The sequence below is a fragment of the Protopterus annectens genome, chromosome 13.part0 (genome assembly GCF_019279795.1).
Source record: "Protopterus annectens isolate FY-2018-M chromosome 13.part0, PAN1.0, whole genome shotgun sequence".
In the NCBI taxonomy this organism is placed as follows: Eukaryota; Metazoa; Chordata; order Ceratodontiformes; family Protopteridae; genus Protopterus; species Protopterus annectens.
This window is the reverse complement of record NC_056747.1, coordinates 520,172,629-520,190,366: the sequence shown is the minus strand read 5'-3', so window position 1 is coordinate 520,190,366 and position 17,738 is coordinate 520,172,629. Positions and strand designations below refer to the sequence as shown.

Sequence of the window (17,738 nt, the reverse complement as noted above, 5' to 3'; positions counted from 1 at the left end):
GAGCAAAAGTACTTAATTATTTATATTCATCTGTCATTTCTTATATCTTGTGTCATTTCTGGGTGCCACTCATAGCTCTCAACCTCTTAGAGCAAGAAATCTGGACAGAGTATAAAATAATGGGGGGATAAAGGTCCAAAAATAGGGACAGATTTTAAATATTAGTCTTATAAGCTTAGAAAGTTGCTAGAATAACAGGGTTTGTATTAGCATGTATTTTCTGAAGGATATGAAGGCTGAAACTCAAATGCTTGTCATTAATTAGTGACGACAATCCTCACTGATTTTCCAGAAAACCACAAATTTTATAAGGAACAGACCAAACATATTAGGCAAAAATCTGGACATTCTGCAAAAATCTATACAGGTGAGAGGTGTGCGTGCCACTCCTAATCCAGTATTCCTTGTTCCTCTAACCACCATCACATGACAAGACTACATTCCATTATGTGGGTGACACTCATAATGTGGGTGACACTCATAATTCCATATCCCATTACCTCTACTCTCCTGATATCCCTTAGCTTTGTTGTTTGCAGATAGATATTAGAATTCCTTGTAAGTCCCTCCCCCGTTGTGTAACCACTGACCCATTCTTTCCTTCCATAATATATTGCACAATCTAACCTATTAAATGAATGTTTCATATTTATTTTTAACCAGACAACATATGGTAACCCATACCTCTCAACCTGTTATAACAAGTAATCTGGACCAAGCCAAAAATAATGGTGGGACAAAGGCCCAAAAATAAAGACATATTTTTAAATACTGCTGTTACAAACTTAAAAAGATGTCAGAATAAAATATTTTGTGTCAGCATACATTTTCTGAATGACATGAAGTCTGAAACTCAAATGTCTGCTATTGTTTAGTGACCTCAATCCACAATGGTTTTGCCAGAAAAGCAGACACTTTACAGGAACAGACCGAAAATATGCAGCAAATATCTAGATATTCTATGAAAATCTGGACAGTTGAGAGGTATGTGATAACCTGTAAGCATTAAAAACACAGTTCTGGCATTACACTTATGTCTTCCCTATTGTTTTACTAAATAGACAAATGCGGCACTTACCTTTATTCATTGCATCGCAGAGGGGGACCATTAGCTAAGAAAGATATAATGCACACTGTCACAAAGATACAGGTGCTGTTCTTTTATGGTATTCTCAGTGACATGTGCTTAATGTGGGTCATATCAGCTAAGGAGTGACCTGGACTTTTTCAGTGCAGATAATGACAGGTGCTTTGGGTACGTGGTGACTTTAGCTGGGAGGGATCACATTCCTTTCCTATAATTATAGTGATGAATCCAAACATAGAAGGAGGAGGCTGTGAGACAGTAACTGAGTAATTAGTTAAACAAACAGCCATCAGATCATTGAATTGTATGGTGTTTCCATATGTGTCTTGCGTAGGTAAACAAATTTTCTCTGTATCAAGAACTGGCTGATGGAACTATTTGTAATTACAGACTGTCATCATCTGACTAACGCAGCACTAGTTACGCTATTCCTTATTAAATGTTGTATCTGCAAACTTGGCCCTATTATTTCTACTTCTGCTGAGTTAATGTGCTCCAGTCTGCTCGGGTTAATATTATTTTTCTTTCACTTTTATTTTATTGCAGTGCATTGTGTACTTGGTCTACATTTCTACAAAGTATGCTAGCACTGCTGTAAGTACCATGACCACTCAAGCATCTGTGAAGTGTGAGTTTAGATTCATGTGAAGAAAGTGACAACTGTGACTCAGACGTCATCTTAAGCTGCTATCTTAAAGTAAAAAGAAAACAATGTTCAAAAACAGAGCAATATTCTTCGTGGTGGTAAACATATTATTAAACTTGATCAGTAACTTAATTAGAAAACACCAGTGTCCACTTAGCAGCATAGCAGAGACTTCAGGGAATGACTTTATGCAAAAAAGAAAACCAGCCGGGCACAAGTGATCCCGGTTAACTTGATTATTTGTACTTGCCAAACATGCAGCTTGCTTTATTGTGATGGACTTACTTCAATTTTTTTGCAGTCCCCACATGCTACACATTATTTAAAATTTCTTGGGTTGACTGGTGAATTCATATCACAGAATCTCATAGGGGTCTTGCCAGCCACACACTTGACCTAGTGTTTCACGGTGCATCACAAAAAATACTCTTGCATTGTTGAATATGGTTTCCTTTCTGCTTTGTTCCTTTGTCTGGTCTGATTGTTTATTTGCCACAATTTCAACTGTGTTACTTCATTCCAATCATTTGTTTCCATTTTTCCTTCCCTTTCTTCAAAATGCATCTCACTTTGCATTCCTCTCAGGTTTGACACTCATTTCCTGCCATCTGATCTGATTACCCCCACAACAACCACCCCCAACCATGCACACCATTCAGTGTCCAGTTAAAGAAATGACATCAAACAAAACTGCTTACATAAGTGTTTTTATACCGCAAGCAGGTAATGTGCAAATGCTGTAGGTGTGATAGAAAAGAGAGATGCAACTGAGAATATGTTTGTAAGGAGTGTAAAGAGTTGGCAGGTTTTAACAATTCCACATAGAGTACTCTGTCAGAAATGCTGGACTGCAAATGATTGTAAGGAAATCATTCTTTCAGCTGAAAAGCAGGATCTGAGTTGGCAATATACATTAAGACCTTGCTAAGTTTAATGCTGTTTGCTGCCAAAAATTGCAATTACTATAAAATCAAAAATCAAAATCTAAACAAGCTGTAACTGAAGTACTGAATATTCTGATGGAGATAAAAGAACTGGAAGTGGTATCTTTAGAAAAGGGAAGGTACACATTACATAGAAATAAAGGGAATCTGTGAAAACAATTCAAACAAAATAATGCTCAGGAGGACTGAAGTTTAAGGCAAGGCAGGAATTCAACAATTTATGTAATGTTGGAGTGAGTCACTGTTAAAAAGAAAGAAAACACATATCTAATGTATAATGCATGAGTATGTCAAATGGCGGTACATCTTTTCTATTAAAATATGTGTGCCTGTGCTTTAAGTGATAATTCAAAAAAGTTGTTTAAAAACAAACAAAACTAGAATTGGGTGTTCTGTTTTGTAGTTTATATAATCTTGCTTGATTTCGGGTTCTGTAGTTTCTGTGCTTACCAGGGTGCATTATATTTATATTTCACAAGTAGTTTTGACTCGGTCATCTTTCTACAGGGTCTCTTTGTAGACACAAGTCATATTTCATAGTGACACTTCTCACAGCGTTTCAGTTATTACTGTTACCTGAGAAGGTGTTTTGCATAATCTCACATACTTCCCAAAGGAATAGTACATTATTTCCACTGAATATGTTTTATTGAGTTAGGGTTACATAAATAATAGTAAAATACTTGACATTGAATAGGAACAGTAATGATTATAAATTCCTTGAGTATTTATTTGTATTAATTAACTGAGGTAAAGCACCAGTCCACTTTGAGCTTTTTCAGACTTAATTTGACATTGCCTGGTTAAGTTAATTTCTCAAAGTCATACAGTAAGCAAAAGGAGGCTGAGATAATCAAACCTTGGAGTATAGAGGGCATCTCATTAACAATTCATGCATAACCTTAATCCTCTATATCAATTGCTATCAATGGCCGAGCTTGGGTATGTAAAATAGACATACATGCAGTTACTAGGAATTGAACGGAATACATACTAGTCACTTCAAACTAACAATTCTGAGTGTGATAGCAGAACACAATGGTAAAAAAACTCAGCCATAAACCTGTCCTCCACCCTGCCTTTCCTCTCATTTACAGTCACAAGGAAACTTAGTGTACACATTAGCTACAACACTTCCAAAAGAAAGTTGCCATTTAATGTAACGTATTACTACACAGTTACCTCTCAGTTCCTCAGTCCATTAGTTTAAGCTGGAAGTATTTGGATAGTTCCAGGTTTTAATTAGTAGAATTAATCCATGGAGAGCCAGAATGTCAATGTTTTCTTTAAGGTTTTAATCTCTAGCAAATAAATTGTTCCTACTGACTACAGGACTAGCAAGACATGTAAGCATGCTCCCTGTTAGTTGTACATGATCGTGGTCTGCTCATGGATACCCACATTTTGTAGTGCAGCTATTTACAACATCATGCACCTTGTTAATTTTGGGAGTAATTACAGATATGAACTTTAAGGGGCTTCAGATATATGTCAGGAGCATGACTGTAAAGGATGACTACCAGCCAGTCAAGAAATTGTCAGGTTAATCAGACTTAGGAGATAACCAGTAATAAAACCATTCAGATTTTGTAACAATAGCATGACAATGAATAGCCTTGTATGGGTCAATTTTTACATACCCAAGTTGGAGTATTTTTTTTTTCTTTCTTGGCTTCAGTAAGATAGTAAACTAAGCTATTTGCCTAAGGTCCTGACAAATTAATTTATCTTATTGGGTAAAGATGAAAAAGTTTGAGGGATTTGGAAAAGAGTTTTATGAAACAGAGTCTCAGCATTTATACGATGTTTTATAAAACAGCTTTCTCTATTAAAGCCCATATATGGGTAGCCCTATTTTTTAATAAACCTGACAGCAGTCAAATAATATAATATATGAACACTCCAGTAGCAATTCAAAGTTGGAGGCATGAGCTCTCTGGAGGGAAATAACACACAATTTGCCTTTTTTAAAGTTGTAGTTAGAGGACAAAGTATATGCTTGAACAATTTCAAATGCTGTTGTGATAAAGTCGTCTGGGGGAGTGAACATGAGTAAAATACCATCTGCGCATGCTGGAAGCTTGCTAAGGTCTCCTTCGACCATTGACGGCATTATTCTGTCATACTTGTATTCTTTGCATTAACATTTTATGAAGCAAATTAACAGAAATGAGAATAATGGATGTTCTGATGTCCTGCCAATTTTAAAGGCCAAAAAAAAAAAAAGAATGGAACTTACTATGGCAGGAAAATGGAATAAGGATTTATTAGTTTGCTCGGAAATAAGGATTTTATTTAGTTCACCATCAAATAAGGAACATCATAGCTGCAAAAGAAGCGGAGAGAAAAGAAAAGACAGCTTAACTTGCTCAAAGGTCACTTCTACATTTAAAACGAGCACTACCCATGGCTATTTGGCTATTTAGCATTTTTCTTTTTACATTGGTTAAATTGTTTCTTTTTTAAACAAGAAACATCTTTATCAAAGTATCACTTATGACACAGGCAATCATACATTTACTGTATATAAATGAAAACAAGCCATATTGACCCAATCCTAGTTGCAAGCATTTTACATCACTTATACTCTACCTGATCATTGTCAGTCAAACATTACATAGCTCATTTAAATCCTCCCTTCTTTTAAACCTCATTCCTCCCCTGTATGTATTGTTCCCACAATTCCTGTTGTTTTCCTATGTAATTTGCTCCTAGCCTTTTCTAAAGATCGGAATTCCAGTTGTTTTATCTCTATTACTACATTCACTACTTCTGGTACAGTTGGTTTAGATTCTGATTTCCATTTTCTAGTAACTGCTTTTTTTGGCAGCCATCATTATTAGACTCAGCAAGGCCTTACTATGTCTAATCAATTCCAATTCTATATCATAGCTTAGAAAAATAATTTCCCTAGTTACATCACTTTGCTTACCCAGTATCTCTGATAGAGTAGTCTACAGGGAATCTTTAAAATTTCAGAACCAACTGCTGGAATCAGAGAGAAACAAACGGGAGGTATAATTCTTCATTTATTACCACTTTTACTGAAGAATATGGTTATATGCAGAACATTATCAACCAAAATTGGTTTGTTTTTCAAACATTTGAAGGGATATCAGACATTTTGGGAACTAAACCAGTATTTGTCACTAGAAAAGCTAAATGCATTAAGAACATGTTAGAATCGGATGACAAAATATATACCACTATTAGTGAAAGGACTTGGGGTACTTATAAATGTGGTGCTTGCAATTTGTGCCAGTATATTTTAGAGAAACATGAGGTGGTTATTAATGGTATGAAAGTAAGGACACATTTCTTCTGTAATTGTAAATCAATGGGGGTGATTTATGTAGCTTTATGTGAAATGTGCCCAAGTTTTTATGTTGGGAAAACGATTTGCAGTTTTAAAGAACGCAGCTATGAACACATTTATGACATCAGGCAGAGGAGAACTACTATTGCATTGTATTGTAATGTAGAAAAACATCCTGACCATGTTTTTTTATTTTTTATACCGATACCATACAGTGGAATTTGCTGGGGGACCGTGGCGTGACATGGTAGAAAGCAGGGAGTTGCACTGGCAACTGAAATTAAATGCCACCTCACCCCCAGGTTTGAATGAGTCCTTATCCATAGCCTGTGTTTTTAGACTTATGTCTCACTATATTTAATTTGTTACTATTTAGTACATATTAGGGAAATATTAGGTTATTTTTTTTTCTTTGTATATATTTGTATAGATTTTTTATATGAGCAAGTAGCCTTTAAGATTAGAATTGGTAGGTGTATTGATGGGTCATGTGATTTTACTGGTGGGTTATTTAACTGAATTTTTGCGAATGTTTTTTATTCTGAAGAAGTGTATATTATATACACAGGAAAGTGCTTAATTTCTGTAAAAAACAGTCGTGAACTGGTCCTGGTCATTTCTTCTGTGGCTTTGTCGGTTTGGGTTGCTTGGGTTCTCAATCTTTAAAGTTTGCCAACTCATTACACGCCAAGAAAATATGTTCCCAATTCCCTCTTCCTTCCTCATCATACCTCCAACATTTGCTGTCTACCTGAGGAAAAATTCTATGGAGTCTACTTGGGGTATAAAATATCTATGTAACCATTTCCAAGCAAAAATTCTGAATCTCCTAGATTTTGCTGCATATTTTTTTGTTTATTTTTTATTTAACATTTTGTTTACTGGGAAAGTCCAACTGGGACAGAGCCCATTTTTAGCAGATGCCCAGGGAGAAATGCTGCAGATGCATGTCTTTGCAATGTGGGAGGAAACCAGGGCACCAGGAGGAAACCCATACAAACACAAGGAGGACATGCAGACTCTGCACAGAAGGCACTCCAGCCAAGAATCAAACCAGAAAACCTCTTGCTGAGAGGCGACAACACTAACCACTGCACCACTGTGCCAAACTCACCATCTCATATTTGGGAGACATACATATATCCCTCATTGTTTCTTTGTGAATCGCTAATCCAATCTCTCTTCCTAATCCTTTCTAACCTCCTCTGATTGATTTTTATAGTTATCATGCAATATTTTATAAGTTCTACTAATTATTCCTTTTTAATGGCAGTGTCTGTTCTAGATTCTACTAAAAACTCTACCAATACTGGTCTTTCATTTGGAAACCCCTATCTCTTTCTCTTTGCCAATACTCCAATATCAGTCCTTGATAGGGAAGGCAATCTCTAACATGCAGTCCAAATAAATCCTTGTAGTCTTCCCACTCTATTACTCTTTCTTCTCTAGGTATTTGCTCCCAATTCCTTGGTTCCTTTGCCAGTTTTCTCCAACTAATTCCTGCCTCCTCTTGCCTATTGTCTGTATCCCTAATTGCAGTCATCCCTATTGGCAAAATCTCCTTTCTCCTTTCCCATGTTGGCTTAGTTCTTAGAATACTTTCTGGTGCTTTATGAATATTCATAGTGTTATTCTCCTTAAAGCTCTGCATCTAAAATCACAGTCTATAGTCTATTATTATTATTATTATTCAGTTATTTATTTAAAAAAATTCTATTCTTGAGCAGTTTCATATTCAGCCAGCCTTTTTTTTTTCATTTTGACCACCTGATATTTGTAGTTTTATCACCTTATCTGAATATCTGTTTAAAGCTTCTTCTGTTTTTTCTCCAGCTTTTTGTTGTTTGAGTTGATATACTCCATCAATATTTTGTTTATTTTAACCAGGTCTGTATGCAGTTGTTTTATACGTTCCCCTAGGTTACTGGAAGTCATGTCTGGAGGTTGCATGGCTTTTTACTGAACAGCTGCAGAAACTTTTCCCAGTCAGTATTTTTTCCTCACCTTTTATAGCTGATTTCCTTTCAGGTCCTTTGTATTTCATTTTTCCTAGCATCCAGGCAGTGCACTTATTAGCCAGTAACTGAAATTTACCCAGAAAAACAACATTCTACTAGCCTTCTCTGCTGAGTTTCTATTTTCACACTGGGAGAGCTAGAATTAAGCTATTACTCAATGTGCAGCCATTTTGGAAGTCCATTTGGCTGTTTAGCCTTGAGCAAAATAAAATGTTGTTCAAACGGGGGTGAAGGAATAAGATTCCATAATGACACTTGCTTGTTCCAATGACATGTAGTTAATTCCAGACTTTAACTAAACAACTGGTTAAGATTTTGAACAGAATTTTATCTCCCAAATTTATGAGAGTTACAAGACTGTATGATGGGGGAACAGGAAAGAGAAGGCTATTTCTTACTTTTGGGATATTATAAAGAAGGTTTCAAGAAGTGAGGGGTGCCTCTATGTCAGGTGAGGCATGGTAAAAGAATAGGACTAGGTCTTCTCTTAATTATTTGTGTAATCCTGCACAGAAGCTGCTAATCAAATTCATTTTCCAGATGTTAAATGTCTTATGAGAGACGTCATTTCATCAGTTTAAATCTGGAGATTAGATGATCTGCTTCTTCACAAGATAAAGAAAGTTAAGTTGAAATCATATAAATATTCTGTCATATCATACAATGGACATTTATATTGCAATATGTGAGTATTTTTTGTAATAGTCAGTAAATTCTCCTAAAATTACTCTGGGTTGAGTTGCCTGGGTCCTGGAATAAGTAGATTTATTAAGATATACATGGTGGGTCCAATCTTCTTGGTCTATTCATTTAGCAAGGTAGTTTCTCAACTCCTCTTCAAAAAGTTTTGTATTTAATACAGATTAATTCAAGTGGTTTGTTTTGTATAATTTTTTAATTTTCTCATAAGAAATTCTAGTTCATAGGAATCACAGGAAGTCCAAGACTACTGAATCCTGTGATCATTCCACCTTGCCAGTTTCCACCTGAAACTGTACCTCCCCTCTCAAGGAAGGCTAGAACATTCAGGCCCAAGGGTATATCCAGGTTCCATTTACAGGAAGGTAGTGTATCACATGCAGGGGGGGGGTCTATTCCCGCAGTGATGGAGATACTGAGTAATGAATCTGTCTCTCCACTTTGTTTTATTGAGCTGCTGAAGCAAGTTTAGATCCTTTGTTCTGCTATTTGCAGGACTATTTCATTTGTGAAGGTACAAGAGATCCTGGATTATTGGATTTCTGATTGGAAAACAAAGCAAATCTCTTCTGATGGGTCTATAAGACACAGAAAAGAGGGACGGTGCCTCTAGCCTTTCCTAGTAGCTTAAGAATTTTAAACCTGTGATCCTCTTTATTAGCCTAGAGCTAAGTAAGCAAGAATGATGGCCAGCATATTCCCAACATGCCACGGATCAGGGTGCATAGTAAATTATTGCATCTGCATTAATGGTAGCTGTTGTGCTACTGCAATAGTTAAGCTGTGGGTAGTCATGTGATTGCAGTGAAAGACACAAGAAGGTTTGTTATCCATCTTATTACACAGGGGGTCTATTTGTAATGCATTAAGTTTTTTTTAATTATGCAAGCATGGGGAATGGTGTTAGATTGGGTTAAGGCATCTCTTTTTTGTTTATTAAACATCTGAGAGATATGTATCTTTAGAAAGAGATGCTAAATTCTGTTGCTTTCTAACAAGGTGACAAAAAGTCATGTCATCCAAGGTAAGCCAGCAGTAATATTTGATATTAATTTAAAAAGTCTCTCAGAGAGCGACTATGGATTTTGGAGTTTGTCTTTGACCTAACAAGAACATCCACTCATAACTACTATCCACTCATAACTACTTCTCCACTTGCCTTGCTGTAAGTTTTTAGGGCATAGAAACTGTTGTAGATTCAGATAGCAATATAGCACAGTATAGCTTAGATGTTTTTTTATTTATTTGAGACTGTCCTGTAATATTGTTTTAAACATGTCCTGTTATTTTGAACTGTGATGTAACTGATTACTTACTGAGTATATTGTCTTGCTCAGTCATTATTTATTATTAAATATATTTAAACCTTTTAATTGTGGCTGGTCTGTTTAGAAATATTTAAGCTCTTAGAGTACTTGCATAGCTATTTGGTGACACTGTACAGGTCACTGCTAAATAGCCTTGCTCTTGGTCAGACTACGATTTGTAACATTACACGGTAGAAATGGACACCCTTTGTTAAGGGCCTTAAAGTAGCTGATAAGGGGATCTGGTGGCAGTGATAACTACCTTATAGTCTGGGCAAAAGGGGGCATAGCTAGTAAGCCTGTGTCAGCCTTTCCCAGGTGTGCATTTGTGTATAAATCAAATCTCAAAGTGTGTGTGTGTGTGTGTGTGTGTGTGTGTGTGTGTGTGTGTGTGTGTGTGTGTGTGTGTGTGTGTGTGTGTGTGTGTGTGTGTGTGTGTGTGTGTCAGCTACTTGGTCAGGGACACAAAGCACTGGTTGGACAGAGAGAGTGTTGGGAAGACTTGGCTTGGAATCCTGGCTAAGGACTCAACTCTATTGCTGTGCCAGTGGAGAGTCTTATTGAGGATCTGGAGAAAGAGGAAGAAATCAGCCCCAGACTGACTGTGATCTCTGTGTGCTCTTAAAGGAAATTCACTTTACTGTGTATGTACTTGTCATCCTCCCAGTGTGTACATCCCCCACTGTTGCCAGTGGTAAGGATTGAGGCTCTTTGATTACTGGGCTAGTGCTAGGGCATCACAGGATGTGCCAGGCAGATTGTGGAAGTCAGCTAAGTCTGGACATTGTACTCCTGGTTAGCAAGGCCATGTACTGCTATGCATATTCCCCTATATACACACTACAGCAGATGGCATAGGTTCTCTTCACCCCTTCCTGCATCTCCCTGATGGCCTTATGTATGCATGCCCTGTTATACCTCATACTTACTGTGTCTACTACTTTGTATGGGAATCGTCATGTTCCTTGTGTCCTGTCCTTCCTTAGGTGCCGGATGTACATAGCATGCTTCACCATCACAACTGGATGTGACAGCATCATGGCATTGTGCAGTATTGCCACCCACATAACTCAAGCAATTAGCCTCACTGTTACCGGCTTCCACCAAGAATGTTGATTACATTGCTGATGTACATTACTGGGGTGAGGGTCTTCCTTCACTATTTGTTTATCTAGGTCCACAGCATTACTATGTCAAGTCCTGTATTCCACAGGTTTTCATCCATAAACATTGTCATGCAAAATGTGCAAAATGGTGTCCATGCTATATCATGCTAGTAAGCACTTCCTAGAGGGATGGTTATGCCAAAATGAGGCAATTTAGCATCACTGTCTTTGACCTACAACCGAAGTACGATGCACTAACCCAGATCAGCTAAATCTAGCCAGATCTAGGGAAGCTCTGACCATTATATTGATGCACACGGGCTGTGTGGAGCCATGTAACCACAGCACTGTGCTGTGCATATTTGGAAGTGCCCCGTTGTGGTATAGCCTTGCATGTTACATGATGTCCAAGCATTCTTCCATGAGCACAAGGCTACCAGTTTGCTCCTACAGTGACCCAGAGTGAGTAGGCATGGCTTCCTCAGGTTCTGTGAATTGCAGGACTCTGGTAATATGTGCTTCTTCTTCTTCCTGTACAGGGACTTTGCTAAGCACCTGCTGGGCAGTATAATGGCTGGCCTGAGCTTGCCAGGTCAGTGTATGATGCCATATTGGGGTGAGCAGTGTTGCCATCAATGCATTGACCAGCACAGGCACCACCCTAACCTGCCTTAGAAGTTAGAGGCAAATGCTAGGGAAAGTGATCCTGGCATGCATTGTAAGCATTTTTACATGTTTTCTCTCTATATTCTGTTACTTGGTGTACCTGTGTACTGAGGTGTGCATACTTTGTGGTATAGAAGCTGAACAGTGACAGTTCAACACTGCACTGTTAACGATGGCAGGAGTCACTTTTTTGGCAGTAGAATACATATCTCATATGTACCACTCCATTGCGTAATTTCACTTATATGCGTACCATAACTGTGTACTAATGTGTCTTCTTCTTCTTCTTCTTCTTCTCACATTTTTACAAGCCTAGTTGTCTTCAAGTCAGTGGAATAGCAAAAGTTGCCTAAGCTTATGTTGAGCAATGCCTCTGGTGCTGGGTCACCACTGGTCACCTGGTCTGCTTTTCAGAAAGGGATCAGAGGTCACTCTGCTGAAGGTGACTTGGAGGGATCAATGGTGGCCTTTGTGGCCATTTTTCCAAGGTGAGGCAGAGGCTCCTGTTTTGAAAGTGGTCCCAAAGAACCTCCCATCATCTCCTGACAATGGTTGTTGAGACTGTTATCCACTGAGATTATCTGACAATTAGATGCTCACTTCAGTATCACAGAGCATTTTCTAGCACAGCTTGTCAAATCAAACAACCAGCAGACCCCTATTATCAGGCCATCACTGGTGCAGCCTGCCCATGGTATCAGCCACAGAAGTGACTTATGGCTGATTGCTACCCTTTGGGTTGGCCTGGCATCTGTCAATGGTCAGTCCACAGTGATTTGCCAGAAAATCACAAATTTTATGAGGAACAGATCAAAAATATGAGTTAAAAATCTGGACATTCTGCAAAAATCTTGACAGCTGAGAGGTATGCTTCCCATCCAGTCTCTTCCTGCTTTTCCATAACCATTCTTCTCTACCTATCCCACCTACCTTTTCTCTTTAGATATTGAAAATAGGGATCTCTTGCTCTTCCTCCCAGCAATGTGGGTTGCCCCCTATATGTTTTCCACTGCTTAATATTCCTCCCTTTCCTTGTTTCCCATCTCCCACCCCCATTTATATAATGAATTGGATTGGCACTTTGCAGTGTTGACCCTCATGAGGGTATCTGCACAACTGCAAGTGGCAGCTATGTGGTGCTTCACTGATCAAGTAACCATAAATGCACTTTATGATGTCAGCCTGCCTTGCCAGTGACATTAACAATGTTGGTCATGTGCCCCTGTGTAGCACTACACATCCACCAGACCTGTCCAGTGCTGCTGTTAATGGTAGTGCAGCATCTCTGTTTTACTGTGCAGTCCTTACCTCCATATGTCATCATGATACAGTATCACCACCACGACTTCAGCTAAAAACAAATTTAATAGCATGTAAAATAAAAAGATAAGCACTTTTGGACATTCAGTGCCCTTCATCAGATCTACTAAGCTAAAACAAACATACAGATTTAAAAACCATATGCAGCCAATCAATTGACTGATCTTAGATAACGCCCTGTCAGGGCTGGTTTTAAAGGAATACAGGTGCTCAAACCAGGGGATGTGTCCGCTTGTAAATCACAAATCCACTTCATCTCAGCCTGCTCCATATAAAGCATCATATCACCACCCCTCATATTTACTTTTACAACTTGCAGTACCATAAAATGAAAAAATGGGAAGTATTCCTAGAAATATGTTTATATAATGGGTTCTTAATGTCCTTTAAGTGTATATCACTGACATTTTTTGATATCCTCTCTTTAAGGTGGTGGTTAGTTTTGCCAACATAGAATGCATTGCAGAGTTGACAGAGAGCTATAGATATCACATTTCTACTTCTGCAATCTGCATACACTTTCAACAAATAAGTCCTCCAAGTACTTGGATGCACAAAACACTGTTGTTTGGTGATGTAATTACAACAGCTACATGTTCTACAGGGATACGTCCCTACTTTATTCATTTTGATCCCAATGTCATTCTGAAATTGATGGTGGCATAGTAGCTGCTTTATATTTTTATTGGTCCTGAAAGAAAAAGAAGGTATGTCCACCACAACTCATCTCATAGTCTCATCACTAGCCCAAACTTTCCAATTGTCTCTGATGGTTTGACACACATAGCCAATATTACTGGAATATGTCAACACTATCCTTGTTTTTGTGTTTCCATTATCTTGTCCGAGGTGTTTATTCTCCATGCCACATATATCATAGACCTATTGGAGTAGAAGAGTTTCCCATTTTTTCATTTTATGGTACTGCAAGTTGTAAAAGTAAATATGAGGGGTGGTGATATGACGCTTTATACGGAGCAGGCTGAGATAAATTGGATTTGTCATTTACAACTGGACACACCCCCTGGTTTGAACACTTGTATTCCTTTAAAATCATGCCCGACAGGGAGTTGTCTAAGATCAGTCAGTTGATTGGCTGCATATGTTTTTTAAATCTGTATGCTTGTTTTAGCTTTTTAGATCTGATGAAGAGCATAGTGAATGTCCAAAATTGCTTATCTTTTTATTTTACATGCTATTAAATTTGTTTTTAGCTGAAGTCGTGGTGGTGATACTTTTCTTTGGCTGTTTATTTTTTTATGTTACAGTATTCACCTTCAGTGGTTAGCTTGTGTAATTTGCTACCGTTGTTTTATATATATATATATATATATATATATATATATATATATATATATATATATATGTGTGTGTGTATGTGTGTGGTGGGGGGGGGGTATATGCCATTTAGCATTGGGCACACACCCAGTTCTTGACTATGCATCAAAGGCTATATCTGAAACACCTTAATGATGCTATAAGTCATTAAAATTCTACAACAACAAGAATGCTGGCAATGAAATGCATACATTTTATATATATATATATATATATATATATATATATATATATATATATATATATATATATATATATATGGTTTACCATGATAAGGTCGAATGCACTAACATCAAATGTGCAATCGACTGAAAAATAACATCTAAACCTAACATATCTAAAGAGAGGAATGCTGAAAATAGTTTGCACTAAAAAGTGCATTCCATAATATCGACATTCCCCTCTTTCAGATACGACAGTTACCTCACCTCTACTATTTTGCAGGGGGGCTATGCCCCCCGCACCCCCACGTGGAGAGCCCCCCACACCCCCTACTTAAATATACCAACTCCAAGATTGTACTACAGTGAGGAAATGGGCTACTTCCCTGTTCCTCACTGAAACGCAACCTCCCTCCATAGTCCCAGTACGCAGTTTCTCAACTAACCTCATTTTACTGATCGTCATTTGATTTCCTACCCCGTACGAACTGTGACTTCGCACATCAGCCGTTCGATATCCTGCAGTTCGGGTAAGTGATATCAACCCATATATGTACATGCATGATTAGATCTGTAAATGAAAACATTTACAATATTGAACCTGATCCATTGAAATTCAACTCAAAAATAAAATCTCTGGGACAGACTCTAACAGGAGTCATGCAAGGGTGTTGACCAAATGATCATTCCATAAACTTAGCTGCTACTGTGTGAATATATATATATATATATATATATATATATATATATATATATATACACACACACACACACACACACACACACACACACACACACACAGACATACCTATGTATCTCTCAAATGGGCTTGGAGAACCAGCACTTTTCACTGGGCTCTCTAGTCTCTAGAGAGGAGTATTTATGTACAACAGCAAAAGCCAGAAACAATGTCCAACACATTTTTTAAGAGATGAGCACTTTCATCCAAATAGTGTGCTAGGACTTTATCAGATAACTCAATAACTGAATAAGACACAAATTTATTTGAAAACAATTTCAGTCGTGTGTTAAAATAAATGTCCCAAATAAACCATATCATTGTTATATCATTAAATAAACATACCATCTTAAATAGAATGTAAACACATATAAATTATCATATATTAAATATATGTAATTAATTGAATGCCTATATAAAAATAATGATTTTTTTAAATGTATGTAAATAAATACATAAATAATGATTGACAGACTTCCTTCATGTAAACTCCCAAAATCTAACAGGCAATACAAAAATCAATATGTGGTGCCTGTATATAACAATATATAAAATGAAATAAAATAACTTTTAATACTGGCAATTGTACTGCATTTAATCTGATTTGCCAATAAAGGTTTTTGGTCTCAGTTATTGCTGCCCAACATCCTCCCTTTTCTGGGGTTGTTTCTTTTTCTAATACATAAAACAAAACATTTTTGAACTTTCTGCATATAATAGAATATATAATGTGTTAGTGCTGTCCTTACTTTAAATGGCATAATAGTGTTCATAGATCTTAACCCTTAGCTATCTCTCAGTCTTTCCCTCATAAAAACAGTCACAAAGCATAAAGCAATACTGAAGCTCTTACAATTATATTTGTCATTGTTCTTGATCACTTTAGGGTAAGATTGAACTGTAATATTTTTGCTATCATAAAAGATGTGACTGAACCTGATTTTGAATACATTTGTGTCTTGTTTGTTTTTTGAGTTATCTGATGAAGTCCCAGTGCACTATTGGGATGAAATGCTAATCTATTAAAAAAAAATTGCGTTGTATAATCACTTCTGGCTTTTGCTGTTGTTTATTGGTGTATTTGCCAGACTGGTCTTTGTTTGGTTTGATTATTTATGTACAGGTAACGCCTGGTAAAAAAAAAAAAAGCATTGATCTTCCCTGACCAGGTACTTCTGCAATCAGGGTCCATCTGTGCTATAGTCAAGGCTTTGTCTGTACCCATAAGCCAACCAACCTTTGCTTTTTAAAAAGGTTCATTATCTTCTTTTGCTACCACTCATTCTGGAGACACATTCATTGCATCAATATTTCTCTCTGGGAGGAGATTCTTCCACAGTTTTTTGAAGAGGTTTGTTTCTACAGTGTGAAATATGTGCCCTCTTCTTCCTTCATCCTTCCTGTTTAGTGCAATGCCTCACAATTACCCCACGCCATTTTCTTTACATATAGGACATCTCCTCCGTCCCTGTCTTTACAGGTGACAGAAGCTCCAGTTCCTGAACTCATTCATCATATCATTTTCCTTCCAGCTCTCACATCCTTCTTGAAACATTCCTCTGAATTGCTTAAGACAGTGTAATACCCCTTTGTTTAAATGTCCTTCAGATCTGAATGCAGAATTCTGAATGTGGTCTTAATGCTGTCTGGTAGGGGTGTCTTATTACTTATTTACTTCTAGAATCAAATCCTCCAAGGAAACAGTCCATTTTCTTTGATATTTTACAGTATCCTCAAATTTCTCATGATGCAATTATTTCTCCAGATTTTTTTCTTTTTCTATTTTCAACAATTCACTGTATCCTAGTTGATAGTGCATACCAGGGTTAAACTGCAGCAAAGTAGAATTTTATATTACCCCTCATTAAATCTCTACTGCTATTCCTCTGCCTACTTATCAAAACTTTGTAATTTCTTTTTAGGCAACATAATATTATGCACTCTGTCCATCACAGAACACACATACAGACACATACATATACAGACACACAGTCACATACACTCCGCACATCTAGGGGTGAGTTAGAACCTTGCCACTTCACTTACTGCATATCATTTGGATGAAGGAAGAAACCAAAACCCGGACAAAAACACACAAAGACAAAGGGACAGCATGAGTGAATGAATATTCTTATAAATATGCATACCAAAAAGTGCTGGACCCAATACACAACCATGTTCGTATAATATATACAACCTAAAGTATACCTGAGGAAATAACTAAAGCTGTAATTTGTTAGTCTCTGTTATTTGAAATAATATCTTATATGTCATTGTCATGGAAGCTGTTTTATCACTCTTGGCAAAATATTTATTATTAAATAAAGATATGAGTGTTCCTCTGATGTACTATGTGTGGAATCCTTACATGTGGGGCATACTGTATCTCCT

The 17,738-nt window shown here is 37.2% G+C and overlaps 1 protein-coding gene across 1 annotated transcript in view; it reads right to left on the bottom strand.

The window, feature by feature from the left end:
* The window catches only part of LOC122787926 (fibrinogen-like protein 1-like protein), an 88,801-nt gene extending 84,011 nt beyond the window's left edge, over positions 1 to 4,790 (bottom strand). The window contains exon 1 of the mRNA XM_044054851.1: positions 4,640 to 4,790. Within this exon, the coding sequence (XP_043910786.1) occupies positions 4,640 to 4,790 (151 nt within the window). The remainder of the gene's footprint in view (positions 1 to 4,639) is intronic.
* Between the last annotated feature and the right edge of the window lie 12,948 nt (positions 4,791 to 17,738).